General features: G+C 42.4%; 1 protein-coding gene across 4 annotated transcripts in view; it reads right to left on the reverse strand.

Moving 5' to 3' along the window:
* Window positions 1–25750, reverse strand: part of DLC1 (DLC1 Rho GTPase activating protein) — a 272781-nt gene that overhangs the window by 30247 nt on the left and 216784 nt on the right. The window contains exon 1 of one of the 4 annotated variants that reach the window (XM_068402772.1): window positions 9838–9935. The exons of the other annotated variants lie outside the window; for them this stretch is intronic. Within the exon in view, the coding sequence (XP_068258873.1) occupies window positions 9838–9850 (13 nt within the window). The 5' untranslated portion in view covers window positions 9851–9935. Of the gene's footprint in view, window positions 1–9837; window positions 9936–25750 lie in introns of those variants that run through there. 4 annotated transcript variants of the gene reach the window in all.

Here is a 25750-nt window from a genome sequence, read left to right on the forward strand (position 1 = left end):
TGCCAGCTGCCACGGTTTCATACCCAGGTGGACATGGGAATATGTGCAAGTCCTTGTCATCTGTATCAATGGTAACTGGGATAATGAGGGACAAAAGAGAGAGAAGCTTCCAAAATCAGATTTTTCCACTACTTCTAAAAAGTTTTAGAAGGGACAGGGCACCCAGAAGCCTTTGCTCAGTCTCCCAAGGGACCCAGGTTACAGATCATTGCCTGAGCTACAAACTCACTGCTGAGCACAGCATCTGCTTGGTGGGGACAGCTGAGAGCCACAGGGAGGAGAGGGAGCTTGCAGAGGAACTCTACACCGCTTTCCAACCCATTTTAGGGAAGCCTTATTTTAGCCCTAATTAATCTGCCACGATATGCAAGCAATTTCCCACCACGAACATCTTTCCGATGAAGACCTGCCAGCTGAGCTGAAACAAGTTGCTGTGGGCAAGGGACTGGTCTCACTCCCTCCTCCCTGCTCCATCCCTGCGGTGCCACTTCCTTTCTGAATCAAACATCCTTGCCAGTTAAAGCCTTTACAATAAACTACAATTCAGTATACATTCCAAGCAAGAAATGTATGTGCAGCTTTTCAGATGTGTCCTCTGTGCCCTCCCACAGCAGCAGGAGGTTCTTGTACGCAAGAACCGCTGGCAAGAAAGAAATCGTGCTATTATTTCTAAATGTCCTGATACACAAGAAAATCTCTTAGAAAGTAAAACAAAACAAACGCAAAAAAAAAAAAAGCTCAAAACAAAAAACCCAAAAAGGAGTACAATGAAGTCTTTATTCTTGGTGCAAACAACAGGCAAATGTGTTAAAGAGGAAACAGGAAATTTTTATTGGAAACAGCTTTATTTGTTAGTCCGTTTCACAAAGCAGGCCTCCATGCTCAAATCAAGGGTAGAAGTTCCTTTCATGTATGGTCGGGAACCATTAGTACTTGTTTACCCACTTCCTGGGGGGTTAGGAGGACCCAATTCTTCCCCAAACTGGTAAGTGAAAATGGAAACTTCCAACTCCCTTTTTGTTTAACTTTGGTTAATCTTGGTTCCTGGCCCTGCAAGTCTGCGAATTTAAAACTTCACAGTAAAAATATTTCAATCACACCTTGTTTGATACTGCAATTGCGGAAGGGAAGACTCTAAGATGTCTATAGTCTTTTGTTGGATGATACCTTTCTTCCTATAGAAAATAAAAACCACACAGTGTGATGCTGCAATAATGTCCTTTCAGAAAAAAATAATCATAGCAGTCTAGCTAGGAGAAGCAAGATCATTTGCCGTCATTCTTCCGTTCTTCTTGCTTCCACAAAATAACACGCAACGTAAGCACCAGCTCTTTCAGGGTCTTCAGGACAAGGTGCAAAGCAGATGTACCTTTGTACAGTCATGCATTGACTCCATTTTCACCTAAGTGCTAAACATCGTATGAACAGATCTTCTAAGCAGATGGTTTCCTCTTGCCTCAACTCAGACACCTTTACAGCCATATTAGCACCTCCACATGTCAGTTCTACTCATCTCACCTTTTGGCTCTGTTAAGAGAACAGACTGTAAAAATCTGTAGCGAGACTGGTCAAATCAATGCTGTTAAAATCAAATTTCAGCAAAAATGGGCTTCATTGCTGAAGGTTCACTCCAATGCCACACCTAACAACAGGTTTGTTTAGGGTTCTTTTTGGTCTTAATTTTTGACCAGGTCATTCTGGTTGAAATTCACTATTTGACTTTCTCAGAAAAGAAAAAAAATTGTAAAAATTGAATATGAATTCATCTTCCTGAATTATTTTGCAGGAGACTCTCTCCCATGCAATGCAGAGAATGTGATTTCTCACCGTGAATGCTAGAGATGAGCCCACTTGCTCCTTACTGTAATGCATAAACCTCCATAAACTACCTGCACATTTTCTAAGGCACAGATGGAGCACAAAGGGGATTCTTTACCACCCAGGACTGACGCTCCAGTTTAATGGCTGCAAAAGGGCTTGCCTGCTCAGAAGCTTGTCCTCTTTTTTTGTCTGTATCAGAAATTACCTGTCCCTACATATCGCGTCCCTCTGAAATTTCTGGTGCTTTGCAAAATTTGTGTTCAACTCCAAAACACTCTCCTGAGCTATTAAGAAGCCTGAGATCATTCAGGATCATATTTTTTAAGACCAGCTGTGGTATATACGAGAAATATTCTTCTCTGGATAGAATTGCACTGCCCAAGTACAAGCAACCGTTTTTTCAAGTGCTTGAATTACATCCCTGAGATGTGAATTGTGGTCCCAACGCTAGATTTGATCACACTATCCAACCACTCAGACTGTAGATACATGAACACGGATGTGAAATCTGAGCCAAACTGGGAAAAAAACTGCACTATGGCAGCTGTCTACAAATGAGCAGGCCAGGCACTGAAAATGATAAATCAGTTCTGTGTAATGTCATATGCCTGCAGCCCTTTAAAGTTGGGACAGTACGACTTCCTATGAGTTAGCCTGCTATATGTCCATGGCCTCAGATGGTTTTCACTTTGAAGATATGCGAATGTAGCTTGAAAATAATTAAATTCCTTTTCATAAGTCTGTTTTTTCTCAAACCTATATAGTTAAGCATTCCTTAGGCAGTATCATCAACTTAGTGCTCCACACCTTTCAAGAAAGCAGCAGGTAACAAGGACTAAAGAAAGCAACAATGTAATTAATGAAGAACAGCATTTTATAAGGGTAATGCCCTCAAACACTGAAACCTGGTAAGTTTGTCAATAAATGTTCAACCACTAAAAGCTAGAGAATTCTGAAAATCCCATTAAAAGCTCTTGCCAAATTTCTAACGTTTGGAATCTCTTCTTATTCTAAGAGAACAATTTAATCTTATACAGCTGTCCTAAATTGTTAGTCTGACACATTCGGCCCATGAAGGATTCATTTCTGGAAGAACCAGTGAGTCCAAGAGAATAACAAGTATGGCTTTTGAACTGATGATGAGCTTGCAGGTTTTGAAGTGAAAGCTAACAACCTTCCTGAGAGGGTCCCTTTTCTCCTTTCACCTTTAAAGCGCAACTTACATTTTGCAATAGCAGCTGCCTTTTTTGATGTGCTCCTGTATTTCACTGTGCTTCAGTTTACGATTGAAGTAAAACGATACAGTCAAACGCTACATCCTGTGATCTCCACTTCACACTGCCTGCCTCAACAGTCAATTCAAGCCGATGTGGATGCACGCACAATTTTAAGAAAATACTTATTACCAAAAACTTTCTGGGGGGAAAAAAAAACAAGTTGTTGAAAGAAACCATATATGACACCAAATATATATACTGCTTTCTAGTCATAAAAACCCTAGAAGGAGGTGGTGGTGGAGAATGTTACTTAAATATTTCTCAACTATATGATGATGACTGAAGAAACACTCTCCTTGTGTTCCTGCTGGCTTTGGGTTAAACATGGGACTGACTTTTTCAAGTTATGGAGCCTTGCAGCAAGACAGTAATATGCTGCTGATGTTATGTATAAACCACAGGACACTGGGAGAAGAAACAGAGTATGTTTGGAATTTGTGTGGGAACAGATGAAGAAGTAACGAGGAAACAGATGTTTAAGATCATATATTGATATTTTCTCTGAAAAAAGTCAGGAAGCTTGAACATTTTTTTTTTTTTGTCAGCAGAGCTTTTGGAAAGAGCAAATGGCTTACTTCCACTTATGGGGGTTTAAGTTTGTTTATTCCCTTAATGATGAGAGCTAAATTAAAAAAATATATATATATACACATGACGTTTCCAAAATATCCGCATAAGTGTATGTTGGCTGTATGTAATTTCCCTCCCTACCAACTGTACCAGGTTACACAATATAGGAGTTTTAATTGCTCACCAATCCTCTTGGCTAGCACAGGAAACACAATACTGCTTTTGTGAACAAAAATCTAATTAACTTGAATCTCCTTTTCATAGTCTGCAGCGTATCGAAATCACTTCAAAAGTTTTTCAGCTCGAAACTTAACAAGAGAAACAGCATTTGTTAAAAATATTTAAAATGTTTGGGGATTGAGCCAACACTTGCTGAAATCAATGGGAGCCTCCATGAATTTCAGAGGAATTAAGCCCTTTCCCAACATGGATCCACGGGTCTCTAAAACCCAACAATACTCTATTTCAGGAATAAAGGGGATCGGCTTCACAGTTCTCCTCATTATTTTTACCCCAAAAATATTTTAAATGAGACTTGCTTTCTCCAAGTCCAGTTGTGCTGTAAGCCCCATACCAAGAATGGGGACCAGCCCAGGTTTTCATCACAGCACAGGGAAGGACAGTGCCTGATGGCAGGAGGGCAGAAAGGGCCCAACCACCACTCCCAGACCACGCCCTGGCTGGCAAGAGGTCCTCCCCTCTGTCAAGAGGGCCTGGAGCAACTGTTATGCTCCAAAAAAGCATCACAACAGCACCATTTCAGGATTCAATACAGGGGTACTGGAATAAAGGATATTCCCCATGTCTCTGTCAAGCACTTTCCCTATACACTCTGTAACAGATAGTGATTCCTGCTTATTTTCACACTGTTAAATATGCTTCTAAGTGCCCAAAGTTAGATACATTACTTCCTAATTTGTTGAAGATGTTAGGAAAGCATGTTCTAGGACACAAAAGAACCATCACAACCCCTGGTTTACTCTGTAAATCAGGATCATAATTTATTCCTAAATGTTTTTTAGCATTTTGAGCATATACAGGAAGATTAAGAAAGAAATTTAAAAAAACAACACAATCTAAAGTTCAAAACTAACTTTGTTTAAACAGAAAACTAAAGCTTCATGTGGCAGTTTCCCTGACAAAGAACAATTCTTTTTATAGATTAAAGATGGTCTTCTCCCATTCGTTTTTAAGAAGGTTCACAGATGAAGAGGAACAAGATGTCAAGTGACTTAAAAAAACCCTAAGAAATAATTGGGCACGTGGGTTATTTATCTGGCCTGATTAACACAGGGTGGTCTTGGAGGAGGATTATTTGGAGCAGAGAAAGCAGTTAGTCATATCCTCTGAAGGAGGTCATGTTGACAGATTCCAGAGTGAGAAACGAACCCTCCTCCAAAGGCTGGGAATCAGAAGATGGCTTTAACCTTCTCTTCTCTCAGAAATGACTTGATTAGAATGACCTTATGAAAACATATTGAACATATTGAAAACATATCGAAGGGCAAACATTAACCATTGCTACTCCCAAGCCCAGCATTAATATTCTCCCATTGCACCCTGTCTGCAAGCTAGTAAACTTGCACACTGTGTGCAAAGCTCAAATCAAAGGCTCATTGAGCTCCGGAGGGAGGCAAAAGTGAGTAGGTCCAGCATGACAGACACTTCCCCTAAAACGCCCACAGTCTGGGTTACCTGTTCAGATCCAGGAAATAATAATGGTATAAGAGCTGATCTAAGCTGTCTCAGTGGTTCATACAGAAGAAAGCAGATTTTATACAGTTACTTCTTCTAGCTTGTTAAGCCTCAACCTCAAAACCATCCACACACATAGGAAGAACTATATGGAAGAAAGACTACCTTTGCATCATAACCATTTAGTGCTTACCTCACTGATGACCCAGCCCCCAGACTGCACCCTGGGTGGCTGATACAACACCAGATACAAAACACCAGTGGCACTGACACAGCCCAGCGTAAAGCTGGTAGTGTCCCAGCTGAACGCCTCTTTCCCTAAATCAGAATTAAAGATGTAAAGCTGGATTTTCCCAAAGCAAATATTACTATGAACTCTCTATTTCCAGATATTACAACAGTTACAGTCTTCTGTCTGTTGAAAATGGTTTTCTCAGTACTTGATCTAATGGTCACACCTTGAGAGAACAGTCTAAAGGCAGCAGAGACATGGTAGCGCTGCAAAGCCAACGCAGCACTGCAAAGGAAAGAAAAGAGACTGTGTATGGAAAGAAGAAGGGAAGTTAAAACAGATCATGAAGCTTTACACTGGAAAGTTTCTTGTATCTTATAACGCACAGGAAATCTGTTCTCAGAGACACATACGGAGAGTAGAGGGAAGGGTGGCCAGCAGAGCATCCAGTTCTGTGGGTCCACAGGGTCACAGAAAGAACATTCCCAAAACACAAGAATGCAGGGGGGTATATTTTTCTTAATCCTGAATCTTCAGTAAATGACAATAGATCTGGGAAGGTCAAACTGTGTCCACCACTGGCTTCAGCAAATGTCTTTTGTGCATCTCCTCAGGAAGCGTTCTTTGCACAGACTGAGATGAGCATTTGAATAGAGAGATTTAGACAAATATAAAATAAATATATTTAAAACCAAGTCTAAGGAATTCTGCACCATTCTGGACTTCAAAAAAATGCCTCTGCCAGCAATAAGTAAGCCATCATATTGTATCTTCATTAGAAGAGAGACCATATAACATTTTTTCCTGATCCAGTCTCATCTAGCACAGTCCTTCCCAAGGGAAACAAATACTAGACAATATTTGAAAGAATATTCATTGTAACAAATAACAATGCTTATCATGCTCTTCTAAAGACACCAAAGGACTTCAGAAAGGTATGTAGTATTACCTGTAACTTTCAGATAATGAAACTGAGTGAATTAAAGCTAGCTGTTAAGTCATTCTACACTTTATTTTACTTATACCAGTTATGTCAATGGTATACCGTACTAACAGACCTATTGATTTCAAAGGTATGCTGTGCAGGATACGGTAGTACTCAATGTCAGCAAGTACGGCAGGATAAGTGTCCAGTGAAAACAACCAGAAAGCTCCAACCACAGCCCAGTCCTGTGCCCCTTTCGGGAGACTTGCTCATCACTGCCAGAAGACACGCTTTTTTTCCTTAGAACAGGAGAAGGGGGAAAAATAGAAGAAAAAATAAAAAGGAAAAAAGAAAAAACTTGGAAAAAACCCTTTGGAAATCAAAAAACACGGAAGACAATCTTCATACCCTGCACCAGTCAGAATTACTGATAGCACAGGTACAAGCAAGAAATACGCCTGGAATTGCTGAAATTACCAAAATTACTGGATATCTACACTCACTAAATCACTGGAGAGGATATAGAGTTTTGTAATTCATTTGCCCTGAAACACCGAGGATCAGACTGTAAGCAGAACAATACAATACCCCATGAAGATACATAAATTAAATAGGGGCATTATCTCTTTACTTAGTGGAGATCAAACCAGCAAGTTTTCTGTGAACCGCAGATTATTTGATTGCTGTATTTCTACAATACGCACAGGAAGGAAGGGGAAACATCTGAAGTTATTTTTATTTCCCCAAGTCTTCTGGCTATACTGTATGAATGTGAGGGTGGGTCTGGCATTGTCTGAAATGTGTCAGGGTCCTTTTGCATAGCCTCATTTCCTTCTTCCTGTTGCTAGGAAGGATAGCTAAGCATGAAAAGTGCTTGTTTACAGTACAGGACCATCCTGTTAAGCACATGAGTTCTCTTTCTCCATCTCCTTTTAACCAGCCAAGGGTGCAGTTGTGTTTATGCTGAAGCCAATAGCACAACTCCCATCAGAGGGGAATTGGAAGAGAAGTTTCAATCTCTCAAGAAGCCCAAACATAACATACTGTGGTATTCTGACCAGAAAAAACTTTATCGTGCAAACTGCATCTCTAAATATTTGCAGAACTCATAAATTCACATGCCTCAAACAAACCATTGCTTAGAATGTAATAAATCAGAAGAACCAGAAAAGTAAAACCAAGTCACCTTTCATCTCCTTCTTCTAGGAATTCTAACATAAACATTCAGGATTAGTGCATAAGGACAACTGCAGTACCTTTTTCCTGCCCCCACCAGAGGAAAATACACAGGGAACTTGCGAGTTTCCATGACTAGCAGCAGTCTTCCTCTCAGGCCCAGCACAGGCAGCTTCAGAATTGGCTGAAAAGACCCTGATTCAAGAATTAATCTGAATCTAGGCTGAATCTATCCAATTGAGATTTAAAACCCAAATAAAAACATGACAAGTTATATTCTTGCTTTTAACTACCACTTCGAATTGAAATTTAACAATAGCTCCATGGTGTTTAAAACAATATATTTGCACTTCCTTTTGATAAAAAAAAAAATCAATTAACAAACCAAGTTATTTTAAAAGCAGATAAAGGATCAGGAAGTCCTAGAGGTTACAAAAGGTAGCTCCAAATGCTTTGATTTCTACGAACTTGTCGATGAAAGGCATCTTCGCAAAACAGTATCTACATCATCTTTTGCATATACTATATTCCCTAATCAAAGAATCTCAGCCCTCATCAGGATCCTACAGGCAAACTGAAGTAGTAACCCAAAACCATTTGCTAGAGAGACATCGATCCCACTTCCTGGCCGCCTCAGCCTTTCTCTTTTTTTGTTGCTTCTACTGGAGATGCAAACCAGGATGCCTACAGGACATCAGCAAGGATACCTGGAAGACAAGATAGCAGGCTACAGCTGCGGAATCAACAGACATGCCTAATACCAACTTGGTGTGCTGTCAGCCAGCGATAGCCTGGGTGCCAGACGGATGCTGAATCAGTCTGGCACTGAACTGTTGACAGATTCATGCTCGGAGGCTCGTATGAAATCTGCTTGTCTATTATCTTCCTTAAGTTCACTACAAACAGCCTTAAAACACAACCTGACTCAGAGCATTGTTACTGATTTGCTGCTGGGAATTTCTTGATCAGGGCAATTCAAACAGATCACACTTACTCCTGTAAAAGAATAAAAGCATCTATAATTGATGGCTAAGAGAAAATTACATTCCCCAGTCTTTCAATTCACATGTGTGAATAAGTCCTATGACACATCAGGCAGAACCTTCTGACCTAGTTAAACACATTGTTTAAATGTAGTTATTTCTTCAATACTCTAATTTTCCCAAAGAGAACAAAGGGAATAAAAAAATAGAAAAAAAAAAAAGATTGTTGTACCAATAGTAAGTGCCTTTGACTGGCAACAGAGCTCATTAGGCTAATAGCAACACATCGCTCAACAACTTCACAGTTATGGTGGAAGTAAGTTATTGGTGGTGGTTTGCAAAAAAAAGGGGAGGGTGAGAGGGAAGGTAAAACTGCCCGACTGGAAAACAGCATCGGTTTTCTGTACGCCTCGGGAGGGGGGTGATCGCGGCTGGCGGGAGGTGCTGCTCCTCCACCGGGATCAAAGCCTCCGGGGTGACATCAGGGCTGGCCACCGTCGCACCGGGGGGAGCCACCGGCTCCTGGGGGCCATCGGGCTAATTACCAAGAACTTCAAAGGAAACTCGACGGTTCCCGTCTCGCAAGGGCTCCCGGAAAAAAAAAAAGGAAAAAAAAAGAGGAAAACCACCAAAAATGACAGCGAAGAGGTGGGCTACGGTGCCCTCCACAGAGAGAGGCCGCATCTGCGCGCCGCTCCGCTCCCGCGGCACCTCCGCAGCTCCCTGCCCGAGGTCCTGCGATGTTAACCCTTTCGTCCCGCGCTCCCCGGCCACAGCCGCAACTGGCCGCCGCTTCCCAGCGGTGAAAGTCACTCCGGGCTCCCGCAGCGCTCCCCTCTCACCTGGGGCCGCTCCCGCCCCGACGGGCGCTTTTCAACCCCGCAAACACGGACTGGCCGGCGGGGCGAAGACCCGCGGCTGCGGATGCACCGCACCGCGGAACGGGACGGGACAGCCGCCGCCCCCGCTCCTGCCAGCGCTGCCTTTTCGGGCGCTGCGGAATAACAAAAGAGGGACCCTCGTGTCCCCAGACCCCACCGCGCTGCCTCCGAAGCACCTCCCGGCAATGCTGCCCGCGATGCGCGGAGCCTGCGCCCCCGGGCGCGCAGCCGCTACCCACCCAACCCAACGGGCAGGGCGGGCGAGCCCCGGGCTTACGTGTGAGGATCATGGTCTCCCGCCTGCCGCGGTGCCTCCGCGGGGCTGCCTGCCGGGCTGCCTGCCTGCGCCCTTGCCTCCTTCCCTGCCTGCGCGGCGGCGGCTCGCAACTGACACCCGGCGCGGAGGAGCGGCGCGGCCGCCTGGCCCCTCCAGGCGCCCCCGCCCCCACCGACGGGGCCCGCCCCGCCGCCCGCCCCGCTCCGCTCCGCGCTTCCCCGCCGCGCAGGGAAAGGCACTTGCGCGCAGGCAGGCGCAGCCAGCGGAAGCGCTTACCTGGTCACGACCCATAAATACAAGCAGAAAGCGACAGCCCCCCCCCCCCCCCCCCCCCCCCCCCCCTCCGCTCTCCCCCGCCGTAGCAAGGCTCGGGTGTCAAGGGGAACTTCACAAGCCAAAGGTAAAGCTGTCAAAGGCGATCTAATGGCTTCTGTCCCCTTTTCTCCTTTGTGGTTTTTAATGGCTATCAGCTATTGCGGGGGTCCTTTTAGGTGATAGTGATGTTTATAAAAAGCAGTCAGAAAAGCTCTGAATGCTTTTTCCAGGAAATGTACAGAAGAGTGCTAATAGAGAAGGCAGCCTAGTGTCAGAAATTGGCGAGGGCAGGGAAGGCCTGAGCAGCCCTTGGCACGGGGAATGCAGAGCATTCAGCCTGAAACAAGCTGTGCAGGGTGGCCGGGGGATGCTCGTGCCTCCATCCCCGGGCAGCGTGTCGAAGAGTGCTGTGAAACGTTGAAAATGCCTGCACACCGTCAAAGTCTTGGACTGGACCTGGATGGAAACCAACAAGTGTTTTCCCTATGGGGACCTCAGCACGGCCATAGGTATGGCTTGCCAATAGAGAAGCAAAGCCTGGCTTCATAGCTGTGTGCCTGGGAGTCACTCCCTACACCATTCATGCCCCTGTATATTTTGCAGAGATTGTTCGAATGTGTATTTCTTGGTTGACGCTCACATTCAGGGCTTTAAAATGGCACAAAATAGCTACTTTTGAGCAGCTGCCAAACTATCAGCATGGAAAAGAGTACTGCGAAATTTTGAAAATATCTGGGTCCCATCAAAGATTATGATTGGTTCATTTTCTTCCAAGCCAACATCGTATTTTATACTCACTGGTGTTATTCTAAGATTCAGTTGTCATGTCTGCACTATGAACTGTCAGATATAGACTATATATATAGTGTGGTGCCTGAGCAGGCAATTTGCTGAAGAATAAACATCTCCCCCTTCTATAGGCTGCAAACTGTGGCCAGTTGGCTATTATAGTGTTGTTTCTGGAAACCCCTACACAGCTCCAGGTTATTAATTTACTTTAATAGCCCAGAAGAGGGTGGAACTGCACTATATCTTCAAGCTTGACTCATGTACATATGTTACTCACTTAATCAATTACCTCTTCATAGCTAAACTTGCTCCAGCTCTTTTTGGCATAGCCACATTTACCTGCATTTTTGAATGCTTCTTGTAAGGCACCAGGATATATGTTTACAAGGTAGGTCAGGCCTGTAAAATGTGAATTCTTAACTCTAACACAGGGAAGACAGACATACGCTACGCCACAGCTATTGAACAGACAAGGTAATCCCAGTCTAATTGGCTTTCTGTCTGTATCGTCTATAGTTTTATGCAGCTGGTAGACTAGGAAGTGACAGAATAGTCATGACAAGAGATGGAAAACGCTGGTTGCACATTGTGTGTGATTTTCAGAGTCTGAATTCTAGAAAAGAGAGAAATCGTTTCTCCAATAAGCATCCTCAAAAGGAAGGGAAAAAAAAAAAGAAAAAAAAGTTATGTAGGAAAGCATGCTGGTACCAAGGCGTTTCCATCACAATGATAATGCTGGAAACAGAAGACCACCATGTGTCAATACCCTCAGTAAAAAGCAGGGTTTATTCTTGTAAACATGGGCTGCCTGGGCTGCTTCCTGGACCAAGCCTGAGTCTCTGTATAGCAGGCTTTTGTATAGGACCCACAGGAAGCTTTTGAAGAAGGAGAGAATGGACTTTTACTCTGCAGAAAAAAATGGGAAGGATCTGGAGGACTCAGCAGCGTGAAAGGGAACTGAAAAAAAGCTAAGAATGAGAGGAGGAGATGTGTGCGGCAATGAAGTATAATCCGAAGCAAGAGGGTTGTGTGATAGATGCAAAACAAGAACTTGAAGTCGGAGAGTTTTGTTTGAGGATTCTGAAAGGGGTGAGTGACCAGATCGGTGAATACTTGACAAATGTGGCCCAGACACAGAAGATGGGAAGCTCTCAGTAGTTAAATCAAGGGTTATCATTCTCACCTCTACCACTTTGTAAAATAGCAAATGAGTGATGATGCTGATGATAAAACACTATGTTTGTGCTTTAGTTCAGCTCTCCTGTTCTGCTTGCAAAGCTAATCAGCTCCCACAGTAAAGGAGGAATCTCCATCCTCATTCAATCTTTGTGGATTCCCTCAGCAATGTCAGAACCAGTGACTCCTGTGATGGAGCAGTCTATCTGCTGGGATCATTGCTAAATAGATGCCGGAGGATTATCACTGACCTGGATTAGATTCTTGCTGGTAATCTGAAAGAGAAAGGCTTTGATTCTAGTTTGTTATCAACCCTTGAAGACACGCAGTCTCTCTGGCTTGCATTTTAACTTGGAATTCTATAGGGCTGCTTAAGCAGGCGTATTTTCGGAGCTGGAAAGCAAGGCACCAGTCTCGAATTCGCTGTAAAACGTGCTCAGAGGAGCATTCCACCTGAGGCATGGGTGTTCAGCAGGCTACAACCACCCTAATCACTCATCCGGCTTTAAAGAGTGTTGTGAAATCAGTAGAGCTTTGGCCTTTAATATTTTTATTTCTTTATCTCTCTGGCTATTCAAGGAGCAGGCAGCTGCCTGACAGAGACACAGCATTTCAGAAGCAGCCTGCCTAAGAGGATTGTTTCTGTGGAGTACTGTTATCCTTAATGCAATCAATGAGCTCTTGCTGGATGGTAAAGTAATTGTAAAGGATTGCCCGACAGGCACAATTATTCACTTTAAAAGGTGAATTCTCCTCCTGTTGTAACTGCATAAGGGAGTGATTTGCAGGACCACATCTAATAATAAGGACTTGATTGTCTTCTGTTTTCCCTCCCAGGCCCAAATGCCTTAATGGTTAACTGTACCCTTGTCATCCTTTTTGTTCTAAATAGTGCAGTACACAGAGAAGTCCCAATTTGTAATTAGTCAACTGACCTGCTGGTACAAACACAGGATTGTCAGACACATGATTGCAATTCTAAATGCTAGTATTAATATCTTCTTAGCCACAGCGTGATAGATTATAGAGCAGTTTCAGCCCAAGTTTCCAGGCCTCTGGCTCTAGGCTTGGATTCCTTGTGTGTAGTATTTCCACAGTCCAAAGAACCTTCGTGTTCCAGCCATTGTCAGCAAAATAATTAAGTTTGCATTTTCTAGCACTTGACTTTACTGAAAAGTAATTATTTAAAGGGGTCTGTAATTGTTGAGGACTCTTGACAAAGAGTGTTTGCACTATCACTTCTCAGAGATAAGCGGTATTAGGAGTGCCTTGCTTTCAGAGAAGGAAAGCTATTGTCTCACCTACTAGAGAATCACAAAATAAGAGAAAGCATCTTTCAAAAATACTTTTTAAGAAAATACATAGTAAAGTTATTATATTGCATACACATAGGTGCTGCTCTACTGCTTGTTGTTGATGGGCTCTCTGCTCTAGAAATATTCCTTTAGAAATAAACAGTATAAAGAAATATTACCAGCTCATCATGTATAGGACACTCTTGTGTTTGATCCCAGGCAACATTTAGGTGTTTTTTTTCCTTTTTTTTTTAACAGTAAGCAACAAAGAAAATTATTCTTTGTGATCCATATAACTGACTATTTTAAAAGAAGTGATCAGTGAGCTCTTTGTTTTTGTTTGCTTTTGAATGCCCTCAAACACTGTGAGTTCAACAGTTCAGGCTGAAAACGAAATTACTGGGTTCACACTGTACTTAAGAAAGGCTCTGTTATATGGATGCACAAAAGGCTGAGAAATAAAAATTAATTATATAGTTTGACAAACATACAATTTGGTAAAATATAAATACAGATAAACTGAAATAGGAGGAGGAGAGAAAATAGATATTTTCATTCTGTTTTAAACACAGAGGGTAAGCTCCTTAGCTTACATGGAATACCTTTGATTTATAGAAATTGGTGGAGATGTAGGGTATCTTTTCTGTATTGTGTCTAAGATGCTGTCACTGGTGATGATTTACTTTTTGAAGGCTGCAGAATTTTCTACTGTTAATGGGTCTGCCTTCCCTTCAATTAAAAGCTATGTTTTTACATTAAAAAAAGTCATTCACCTTTGGAAAAATAATCAACTGTATTTAACTTTCAAGAAAGTAGGGAAAACAGAATTGGTTAAACTAAACCTTATTTAAAAGAAGTGCTAGAGGAGTGTAGTTAGAATTTCTAACCTGTGATGAAGGCTCAGATATGATCCAGAGTAAATATGTAGCTTGCGGCACATAGAAGTCCTTCCTTGTACTTAAAAAATTCAATATAACTGTTCTTTTACTGATAAAGACAGCATCCATAATCGATCACTGTCTGAACCTGAAATTATCAGGACTAAAACCTCTGCATGTACATCGTGGAAGTGGTCATGTCAGCGAGACCTAATGGATGTGCAGGTCACAGGGGACCGACTCTAAGACACTCAATTAGAGAAAGCTGTAGCAAAGGTTTGGCTCTGCCAAGGCACCATCCCTAGGTTTAGCTGTGGTAGCTGCCTTGGTGGCTGTGTGGCAGCAGAGCTTCATGGCACCAGGAGTCATTCCTGGCCCCTCTTCTCTCTTTGTGGGTCTTTTGAATGGCAGCGGCCGTGCCTGGATTCGCAGCCCTGCTTCTCTTCCTCTGCACTTACAAGTCACTATGTGCAATGAAGTGGGAGAGGAAGACAGCATAAAGGATGCTTTTACTCAAAATATATATTATAGAATGATCAAAAGATGAGCAACTTGATGGTGATGAATATGGAGGCAGGATATATATCTCAGGTTTGTGTTGCTTGGGAAAGAAGAGTTTTTTTTTCAGACCAATGCTCTTGTTTTCACTCTGTGTTCTTGTGACAGCAGCTATATTGTTACTAAATCAACCAGCTCTTCCCTCTTCATTTTTAAGCAAATAGATTTTACCTTCCACCTTTAAAACTACCCATTTCCAAGGCATTCCAATGGCAAGATGAGGGTTTTTTTAAACCTCATTCTGTGTTCATGCATGACCTCCAGTCTGATGAAGAAAAAAGGTCAGCTTTCATAGAGAGACAACAGTAACCTTCATTAAAACAAGATGTAAGATGCAAGTTGCCCACTAAAGCAGATGAAAACTGAAAGACTGGTGCCTTAAACATGTCAAAACAGTGGTTAAAACTGGTTTATGCTGTGCTGTTACAATACACATGAGATACTAGACTTTTCAGCATGATACCCTGGGACAGACCATGTCAGGCATGCAGTGCCTAGCTGGGGTTAAAAAGAGCAGAAGGGAAGGAAAGTAAGTTTTTTCTTTTCTTTTCTTTTCTTTTCTTTTCTTTTCTTTTCTTTTCTTTTCTTTTCTTTTCTTTTCTTTTCTTTTCTTTTCTTTTCTTTTCTTTTCTTTTCTTTTCTTTTCTTTTCTTTTCTTTTCTTTTCTTTTCTTTTCTTCTCTTCTCTTCTCTTCTCTTCTCTTCTCTTCTCTTTTCTTTTCTTTTCTTTTCTTTTCTTTTCTTTTCTTTTCTTTTCTTTTCTTTTCCTTTCCTTTCCTTTCCTTTCCTTTCCTTTCCTTTCCTTTCCTTTCTTTTCTTTTTATTATAGTAAGTAAAAAAAATATGAACAATGAAAAATTTCCTTTTAAGAACAAAATTTTTCTTACTTCCATCTTGTGTGATCCAAGGCTTTTTAGTTAAATGAACTCTATATTCATTAAACTTATTTCCTCTGGAGGAAATAGGCACATGCATCCACCTGGACCTGTTGACCCAGTATGTGAAAGACTGCTGCTGTTTTAGCCTTGGGGAATCTCCAGGACTCAGGAAATCATTTTAAACCCAGGACTCAATAAAGCATGATAACTATGGCAACTGGAACACATACACCGTGATGGCTAATTTCACCTCAGCATTCATCAGGGGAGGTACTAGCATGGAAAGTAGCTATTGTTAATGTAATGTGAAGCTACAGAGGCTTATGTTAATAAGCCCAGTGAACAAAGTCAGGCCCGGTGTAAGTCAGGATAGATTCATGATCCTTCTTGGTTCTGTTCTTGACAGCACACTAGACTGAGACTCAAAATACCTATCTGCAGTCTTGTCCTGTTTTAACTTATTGGGCAGCCTTGGTCTATCCACTCCCTTTCTCATACTTCATTTTTCCCTAGACAAAATAAGGAGAATAATACATGCCTCTTTTGCAAAGCCCTTGAGATGTACTGTGGAAAGTGCTGTATGAGATTATTATGCTGATACTGTGCCTAATAAAAATCCTGTTGCAGATTGCCAGTTTGACTGCTTCTCTGATTGTCCGTGCACATGCTCTTGCTTATTGTAACTGAAGAACAGCTTGCAGCAGCAATTACCTTGCGTTTTAGTGGGAGATGCATACATGCAGACAGTTACTTAAGGGCACCTTAAGTAACTTGCTGGAGTGTCAACACCCATAATGATGTCTGAAGAAAGATGAGAGAAGTGGAGGGGGAAGCTAGCTGTCTTGCCAGCAAGAACAAACTGAGTTGGAGAAGATTTATTAGGTGTCTGTTACCCAGATAAATGTGATCCTGGCTTGAATGAGAGCCAGCAATAGCAAGGGGAGAGGGTCAGGCAGAAAGAAGTGGCTGTTTGGCCTTCATCAACAGATTCAAGACCTGATGGGGATTAGGAGGAGTAACAGAATTGTTGGGGTGTTCATTCGTCACTCTAAAATTTAGGATTGTGAATTCTAAATGGATGGCCAGTTTAGCTGAAAAATGCTTTCTCCTCTTCCATGCTACATTTCTGTTTTTATACCAGCATGTTACAGAGAGTGAGAGTATTGTAAGATATTGTTTGTGAACATGATAGAATGCATAGAAGTGACTGACAGGTTAATAGGAGCTTGCATGTTTTAAAAACAAAGACACATATTTAGTTACATGACCACAAGAAAAAGAAACATGGAAAGCGGTTAGTTTACCTTTATATTTCAATGCTGTCACATTATGAAGGGCTACCTTTTTTGCTCTGCTTGTTTCTGAGGTTTACTTTTGCCTTCATATCATTTTACAAAGAGACATGGTAAATGAGTTTGTTCTTGAGAATCTCTTATACCTAGCCTTAGCCCAGAACAGTTTTTAAACATCTAAATTCTGAATTAAAAAAAAAAAGAAGTTATTTTACTATTCCTTATTCCTAGGAATATATGAAAGAGCATTATTTTTACTGAAGCAAAAAGAATAAACCAGGGTCCTCTCATATTCTGAAATGCCTTTTTTTTTTTCATCAGACTTCAAAATGCAGTTTATTCTATTGTAATGCAGATTTAGCTTCCAGATAACAGGCTAACTCATTCTACAGCAAATGATTCACATTTTATACACCACCTTTAGTATAGCAACAAATGCATCCTGAAGAACCCCTTCCTTCCTCCACCACCACCAAGTGTCCAGCTGCTAATGTGATGTGCCCTGTGGGGATCTGACAAATTGCATACATGGAAAAGATACAGCTCTGATGTTTTTAAAACCTTTTTGCCATTGGATTCTTTGGGTCTCTTGTTTCTGGTGGTTTTACTGAAGATTCATTAACATATATGATGGGTAGTACAAAACAATAAGCTTTAAATAGATATGGCACCTAATTATTTCTTCATGGACCCCAGTTGAAGGTATGAACAACATTATTTATAGGATGTGGTGCCAAGAAGGATATGGATCATTTCTGGTCTTGTACTTCTAAAATGAGAAGGATCTGTTTTGAGAAAAGTTACACAGGAGAAAAAAGCCTGATTCAGCTCACCTGCTTTTTGTTTGATCACAACTTCAGAGAGTTCAAGGCAGCCAGGGACATACCTGTACTAGGATCAATGGGGCAAGTGATTAACAGTGACAGGACATCTTGCACCTTTCATGCTCAAACCAGAATTTTCTCTCCTTTGAAACAAGAGCCTTTACAGCACTCAGTAGAATTATATTTCTCGTGAGCAGCATTAGAGTACAGAAATTAGTCTCAATTTTCTTTGCTGAGGAATCTTTATTTTTTCCAGATACAGAAGGTCTATTAAACCTCAAGATTAACAGTGCTCCTGGCATCTGATTTTTAGTCAGGAAGTATAAACAAAGACTTGAAAGGTGTATATGCAGAACTTTCCATCTGATTTACCAGTAGCTCTTTAGAATCTGTCATGCATGTCATATTGACCTTACAAACTTAATTACCTAAGCGCTAAGAAACCACATGCTTGCCTCTCAGCTCCTTAATGTAAATCAGTGACAGCACTAAGAAAAATCCTTAACAAAAAACATCCTGAAACATCCTGAAAACTTAAATTCTAACAGGTCAGAATATGAAATTTCTCAGCTAATGAAGTGAATTGAATTCTTTGGAAAAGTTTTGGAAATAAAAGCTGCATCCCACTTGGCCTAGGGTGCAAGAATCCCATGTGTCAAAAAATTATGAGCCACATAGATACCCCATAATCATAGAAAGTATATGTCTTGCAAGGAATAAATTTTAAACGCACATTTGAGAAACTTTCTGGTTTTATATCAAAGACAAGAATTTTATGTGATTGCCAATATGTAAAAACTGAATCAAACCCAAAAAAATAGTGTTCACCTCCATGTTAGACAGGTATCTGAAGAGTTCAGTAGCTTATCTCCTTTGCTATTTCTGTTGCATTTCAGAAAATTAGCTGACTTCATCGTGAGGTTTGGGCCACATGGGAAACTGCCTGGCTACTGTACAGAATGCGAACAAGGACAATTCATCCTTAACTCTTCTTCTTAAATAGCGAGCTATTGCCCACCAAGGCAAGCTTTAAGCTAATCTATCATTCTTGGGTGCTCCATCTGTTTCCAAAGGGCAGAATAGCTTCCTGCATTACCTTCTGATAACACCTCTTTTCCCCTAAGCTGTGTAAAGATCTCTGCTCCTGGAACAAGAGTTTCTCATCTTTGTGTCTGTAGCACCTATGCTGGGTGTTTCTTTCACCTGCTGCCAGTTTCTTTTCCTCTTGTCTTCTGTTTCACAGAATCACAGAATTACAGAATCACAGAATGTTAGGGATTGGAAGGGACCTCGAAAGATCATCGAGTCCAATCCCCCTGCCGGGGCAGGATTACCGAGACCATATCACACAGGAACGCGTCCAGGCGGGTTTTGAATGTCTCCAGAGAAGGAGACTCCACAACCTCTCTGGGCAGCCTGTTCCAGTGTTCAGTCACCCTCGCCGTAAAGAAGTTTTTCCTCAAATTTAAGTGGAACCTCCTGTGCTCCAGCTTGCACCCATTGCCCCTTGTCCTGTCAAGGGATGTCACTGAGAAGAGCCTGGCTCCATCCTCTTGACACTTGCCCTTTACATATTTAGAAACATTAATGAGGTCACCCCTCAGTCTCCTCTTCTCTAAGCTAAAGAGACCCAGCTCCCTCAGCCTCTCCTCATAAGGGAGATGTTCCACTCCCTTAATCATCTTCGTGGCTCTGCGCTGGACTCTCTCTAGCAGTTCCCCATCCTTCTTGAACTGAGGGGCCCAGAACTGGACACAATATTCCAGATGCGGCCTCACCAGGGCAGAGTAGAGGGGGAGGAGAACCTCTCTTGACCTGATAACCACACCCCTTCTAATACACCCCAGGATGCCATTGGCCTTCTTGGCCACAAGGGCACATTGCTGGCTCATGGTCATCCTGCTGTTCACTAGGACCCCCAGGTCCCTTTCCCCTACGCTGCTCTCCAACAGCTCTGTCCCCAACTTGTACTGGTACATGGGGTTGTTCTTGCCCAGATGCAGGACTCTACACTTGCCCTTGTTATATTTCATTAAATTTCTCCCCGCCCAACTCTCCAGCCTGTCAAGGTCTCTCTGAATGGCTGCGCAGCCTTCCGGCACATCAGCCACTCCTCCCAGTTTTGTGTCATAAGTGAACTTGCTGACAGCGCACTCTAATCCCTCATCCAAGTCATTAATGAATATATTGAATAGAACTGGTCCCAGAACCGACCCTTGCGGAACTCCGCTAGACACAGACCTCCAACTGGACTCTGTCCCGCTGACCACTACTCTCTGGCTTCTTTCCTTCAGCCAGTTCACAATCCACCTCACTACCCGATCATCCAGACCACACTTCCTCAGTTTAGCTGCGAGGATGCTGTGGGAGACCGTGTCAAACGCTTTACTGAAATCGAGATAGACCACATCCACAGCTTTACCATCATCTATCCACCGGGTAGCATCCTCATAAAAGGCTATCAAGTTGGTTGAGCAAGACTTCCCGTTGGTGAAGCCATGCTGAGTGCCCCTAATGATCCCCCTATCCTTGATGTGCCTAGAGACAGCACCAAGAACAAGTTGCTCCATCACCTTTCCGGGGATGGAGGTGAGGCTGACCGGTCTATAGTTACCCAGGTCCTCCTTCCTGCCCTTTTTGAAGACTGGAGTGACATTCGCTTTCCTCCAGTCCTCAGGCACCTCTCCCGTTGCCCACGACTTAGCAAAGATGATGGAGAGTGGCCTAGCAATGACTTCCGCCAGCTCCCTCAGCACCCGCGGGTGCATCCCATCAGGGCCCATGGATTTATGGACGTCCAGATTGCTTAATTGGTCCCTGACCCAGCCCTCATCAACCAAGACAGATTCCTCCTCTATCCTGACTTCTTCTGAGGCCTCAGGGGTCCGGGGCTCCTCAGGACAGCCTCCAGCAGTATAGACAGAGGCAAAGAAGGCATTCAGTAACTCCGCCTTCTTTTTATCCTCTGTCTCCAGGACCCCCACCTCATTCATCAGTGGGCCTACATTGCCTCTAGTGTTGGCTTTACCTGCAATGTATTTGAAGAAGCCCTTTCTGTTGTCCTTGACCTCTCTTGCAAGGTTTAATTCCATGGAGGCCTTAGCTTTCCTAGTTGCCTCCCTACATCCTCTGACAACAGACTTCTATTCCTCCCAAGTGGCCAGCCCCTCCTTCCACGATCTGTACACCCTCTTCTTCCACTTGAGTTTGCCCAGCAGTTCCCTGTTCAACCATGCAGGTCTCCTGGTACCCTTCCTTGACTTCCTACCTGTTGGGATGCTCCGATCTTGAGCTCGGAAGAAGCAGTCCTTGAATGCTAACCAACTATCTTGGGCCCCCTTACCTTCTAGTACCCTGTCCCATGGGATTTCCCCTAGCAATTGCTTGAAAAGGCCAAAGTTGGCCCTCCTGAAGTTCAGGGTTGTGATTCTGCTAGCTATTCTGTTCCTGCCACATGAGATCCTGAACTCTACCATCTCATGGTCACTACAACCAAGGCTGCCCTCAACCTTCACCGCTTCAACCAGACCCTCCTTGTTAGTGAGGATCAGATCCAGCAGCGCTCCTCTCCTAGTTGGCTCATCCACCATTTGCATCAGAAAGTTATCATCAACACACTGGAGGAACCTCCTGGACTGAGGATGGCTGGCTGAGTAGGCCTCCCAGCAAATATCAGGGTAGTTGAAATCCCCCACAACAACCAGGCCCTGTAATTGAGAGACTGCTCTCAGCTGCCTGTAGAAGGCCTCATCACCCTCCTCATCCTGATCCGGTGGCCTGTAATAGACACCCACAACAGTATCACCCCTGCCAGCCTGCCCCTTAATTCGCACCCACAAACTCTCAACTCGCTCCTGATCCGCCTCTGGACAGAACTCAATACATTCTAGCTGCTCACTCACATAAAGAGCAACTCCACCACCTCTCCTTAGCGGCCTGTCTTTCCTGAACAGGACATAGCCATCCATTACCACATTCCAGTCATGCGAGGCGTCCCACCAAGTCTCTGTAATTGCCACTAGATCATAGCCCCCCGACCGAACACGGATTTCTAACTCCTCCTGCTTATTCCCCATGCTGCGTGCATTGGTGTACAGGCATTTCAGGGAGCGAGCTGGGCACACCGATTTCATCCCAGATTCACCCCCTGATTTCACCCCAGGGGGATGGGGGGCCTCCTGGTCTACCTCAACACTAGAGCGTTGCCCCAGTGGTGCAAGCCCAGCTACCACCCCATCCCCCTTCGAATCTAGTTTAAAGCTCTCCGAATGAGCCCTGCTAATTCCTGTCCCAGAACCCTTTTGCCCCTACGACATAAACCTTTCCCATATATCACTGTCACGCCTGTTGTCTTATAAAACCAGCCATTATCAAAGAACCCAAAGCCCTGCCTGTAGCACCAGTCTCGTAGCCAGGCGTTAATAGAGAGAATCCTACTATTCCAAACAACGTCATCACCTGAAAATGGAAGGAGGGAGGAGAAAACAACTTGTGCTCCAGACTCTTTCACCAACCGTCCTAGGGCCTTGTAGTCTTTCTTCATCCCCCTCAGACTATGGGATGCAGCTTCTTCCCCACCTGTCTGGAAGATCAGCAGGGGGTAGTAGTCTGTGGCCTTCACCAGGTTGGGGAGTTTCCTGGTGATATCCCTGATTCGGGCTCCAGGCAGGCTGCAGACCTCCCTGTGATGGGGGTCAGCTCTGCATATTGGGCCCTCAGATCCCTTTAGGAAGGAGTCTCCAACCACTAAAACTCTTCTCTTCTTCCTTGTGGAGGAGGTAGCTATACACCTGTCAGGTTTTTCTGACTGTGGTGGGACCTCTTTGGTGGTTTCCTTTCCTTCTATTTCTGTCTTCCTCTTCTTTAGCCTCCTCATAGCTAGCTGCTACCAATAGCGATCGCGAGGGGTAGAAGTGCCCTCCTTAGTTCTTTTCCTCATCTCCTATTTCTTTGGCCAATGCGAATGAAGAGCAGGCGCAACATGAGATCCAGAGCTGTTGAACAGTGTTCCCCAATGAGGGAAAATGGAAAAGCATACAAACTGAAAGAAAAATATATCTAGTTTCTAGGAGGAACTCGGAATCTAAAGCTCAAAAGGGAAATATAGGAAGACTGGGAGACAGGAGATCACTGGTAAACTGAGTGAACTGTGACTGGGCAAGCCATATCTGCAATTGTACAGCTAACACAAATCTAGTAATTAGTTTAATGGTTCCATGGAGCCAGGTGATGCCCAGTGCTCAGAAGCCTTGGATATGAACAAATGAAGTAAATGAAACAGGAAAGAGGATGGTCTCCAAGCATCCTGCTGAATTTCTGGTAGAATTGCTTTATATAGCAATTAGTTATGTTAGGGCAGAAATCATCAGAGCACACAGTATAATGTAAAAAAAATTGAGAGCTACCTACCGTTTTATAGCTACTCTATAATGTAGTGCAGAGCGTAGTGGAAAGCTCAGACAATTACGATGGGTTGGTCTGCTTGTCTTGAAGTAATATTTGTCATCTTGCACGATCTCCTTCCTTGATTAGAAAGGGCTTTGTTTATTTCAGGGTAAAAAGGAATTTGGAATTTAAACCTCATTCCTGCAAACCCATGTATGCAACTCTGGGTTGAAGGTTGTATTGAAATTTGAGTCCATAAATGCTTGAAGGATCATGGCCTTACTTTTTAGATGATGGATTTTCAGGCTCTTTCAGGGACCATTTTTGTGATCTCAACCACACTTCATTTGCAACTCATTCCATTAAGAACAGCTTCTCAAGAATGAAAAGCTGATGCTTTATCCTCTGTCCACTTGTACCTACTATTTCTGATCTGGCTGATAATGCCGGAAATCAAAGTACAGATTCTCAGAACAGCAAGGCTTTTCATAATGGTCTCTCTGCATGAAAAGTCCATGTGTCAGCTAAGAAAATGAATTTCTAATAATACTTGGCACTGGATGAGTGGCTTGTCTCAAAGGAGTGCACCAAGAACTGTTTATCTGATCTTTGTAACACTGAAATAGGTTTCACCTATTTGAATTATCTTTGTCTTAGCCATCAAGAAGCTTATACTGGATATGATAACCTCAAAATCAACACAGGGTTGTTTTTTTTTTGATAAGGAAATAAAAACACACTAGAGATATTTGCATTGGTGTGCTTAATAGCGTTTCTTTGTTGGACAGTGGACAACATTTTCTGCACTTATTTAAAATTCTGGAGAATTTTGTGCTAGTGACAGCAATTAAGAATTACTTTTTTTAAGCCAGCCAAATATTATAAAAACTTTCTCTATGCATGAGTTTAATGTATTTTTAAAGATGTTACCTATAAGTGTGATGTCTTTTTAATTCTAAACTTAATTACTTGATATAATTTTCAGAACATGCTACTATGCAAACTCTGTGTAATGCCACAAACTTCTAGTGAATGTGTCTCTGCAATTTGCAGTGTTAGCAAACAAGGCTCTTAGTCAGATTTCTTTGTAGAACAACATAGACTATATATGCATATACTGTAAAGAAACAAATATACACTCCAAGACTGATTTAGAAATGAATACTTCTATTTTGCTTCAGATTTGGAATAGTAAGCTGAAAAAAATAAATATATGCATTAAAAGGCTAATTAGTTATTCTTGGTTCATATAGCAGCAGTTTTAAAAGACAAGCATTCCTTCATAGGCTAAAGATGAATCAAAGTTCTCCGATTCCTGTAAAAATGTGTGTCTCAACAGTCATAGTTTGTTCTGGATCAATTCCAGTACATTGTGACCGTGGGAGCTAGAAAGGAAAACTCAAGAGGGTATTTTTAATCACTTTTACCTCTATTAACAATGTGATGCTATTTCCATTGTTCCTGTTACAAAAATAAGTAGCTGACATGTTCCTCAGAATCGATTATTGTGTTTTAGTCAACAGATCAGCCACCAAGACATTGCAGCCTATCAGGAAAGGGAGTGGAAAGGAGCAAATGGAGAAACCTCAAAGGAAAGGACAAGACACTGTGTCTTTTGTCCATTGTTCCAAGATGGAAATAAACTGTCTCCACTTTTGATAAGCTCTTCTTTTGATCTTTGTTTGCAATAATTAGGGTTAGACACTAAGTTATTTTACAAACCCTTTTAGGTTTAGCCCCCTCTAAGTTAATAGGAATACAAGTTATTTGTCCTTTGCAAACACATTAATTAACCTTTTATGATTTACTTTTATTTATGGAGATTTTGCCTAACATACAAGTGAATTAGATATTGGTAGATTTGGAGAAGATTAAAAGTATTATTTTTTCTGCAGATTTAATGTCACTTCATATTTTACAAGTATGTGAGAACATAAAAATTCATATAAAATCTATAAAGTTCTATTTTCTGTCTGTCTATCTGTCTCTATTATTTAAATATATAGAGATCTTATATACCTATCTTTTTTGTGGGGGATCAGTTTAGGAATACCTATCACTGTGCTCCCGTATGCTTTAGATGGTTTGGAAAATCTGCCCCCTACATAAAGCTATAGATTAGTGCCCTCACTTACGAATATAGGTAAATATGATGTCAGATACCTTTGGCTAAAGAGAGAAGCAGAGTTCTTACTCTAATTCATGCTGAAAGACAAATTGGATCCAGTCACTAAAGGAAATCCTGGGAAAGAGGAATTTGGGTTTCAGCTGGACTACGTTAGAAGCATAACTGGAGTGTTAGCTGCTTCTAGTGCAAGCGTGAGAAGAAATTCAGGTGTTAGCTTAAGAACAAATGTGGTTTTCTTTGTTTGAGAGGCCAGACTTTGTCCTAGGCAAAAAAAAAACAAACCCTAAAACCAACTCCATGAGAAGGTAAACCAAATTAATTGCAATTATCTAAGAAGTTAAAAACATTGCACATATAGGCAGTTTTCACTTATATGACCAGGAGTCAGGATACTAC

Source organism: Nyctibius grandis, chromosome 6 (assembly GCF_013368605.1).
Source record: "Nyctibius grandis isolate bNycGra1 chromosome 6, bNycGra1.pri, whole genome shotgun sequence".
NCBI classification, from domain to species: Eukaryota; Metazoa; Chordata; class Aves; order Nyctibiiformes; family Nyctibiidae; genus Nyctibius; species Nyctibius grandis.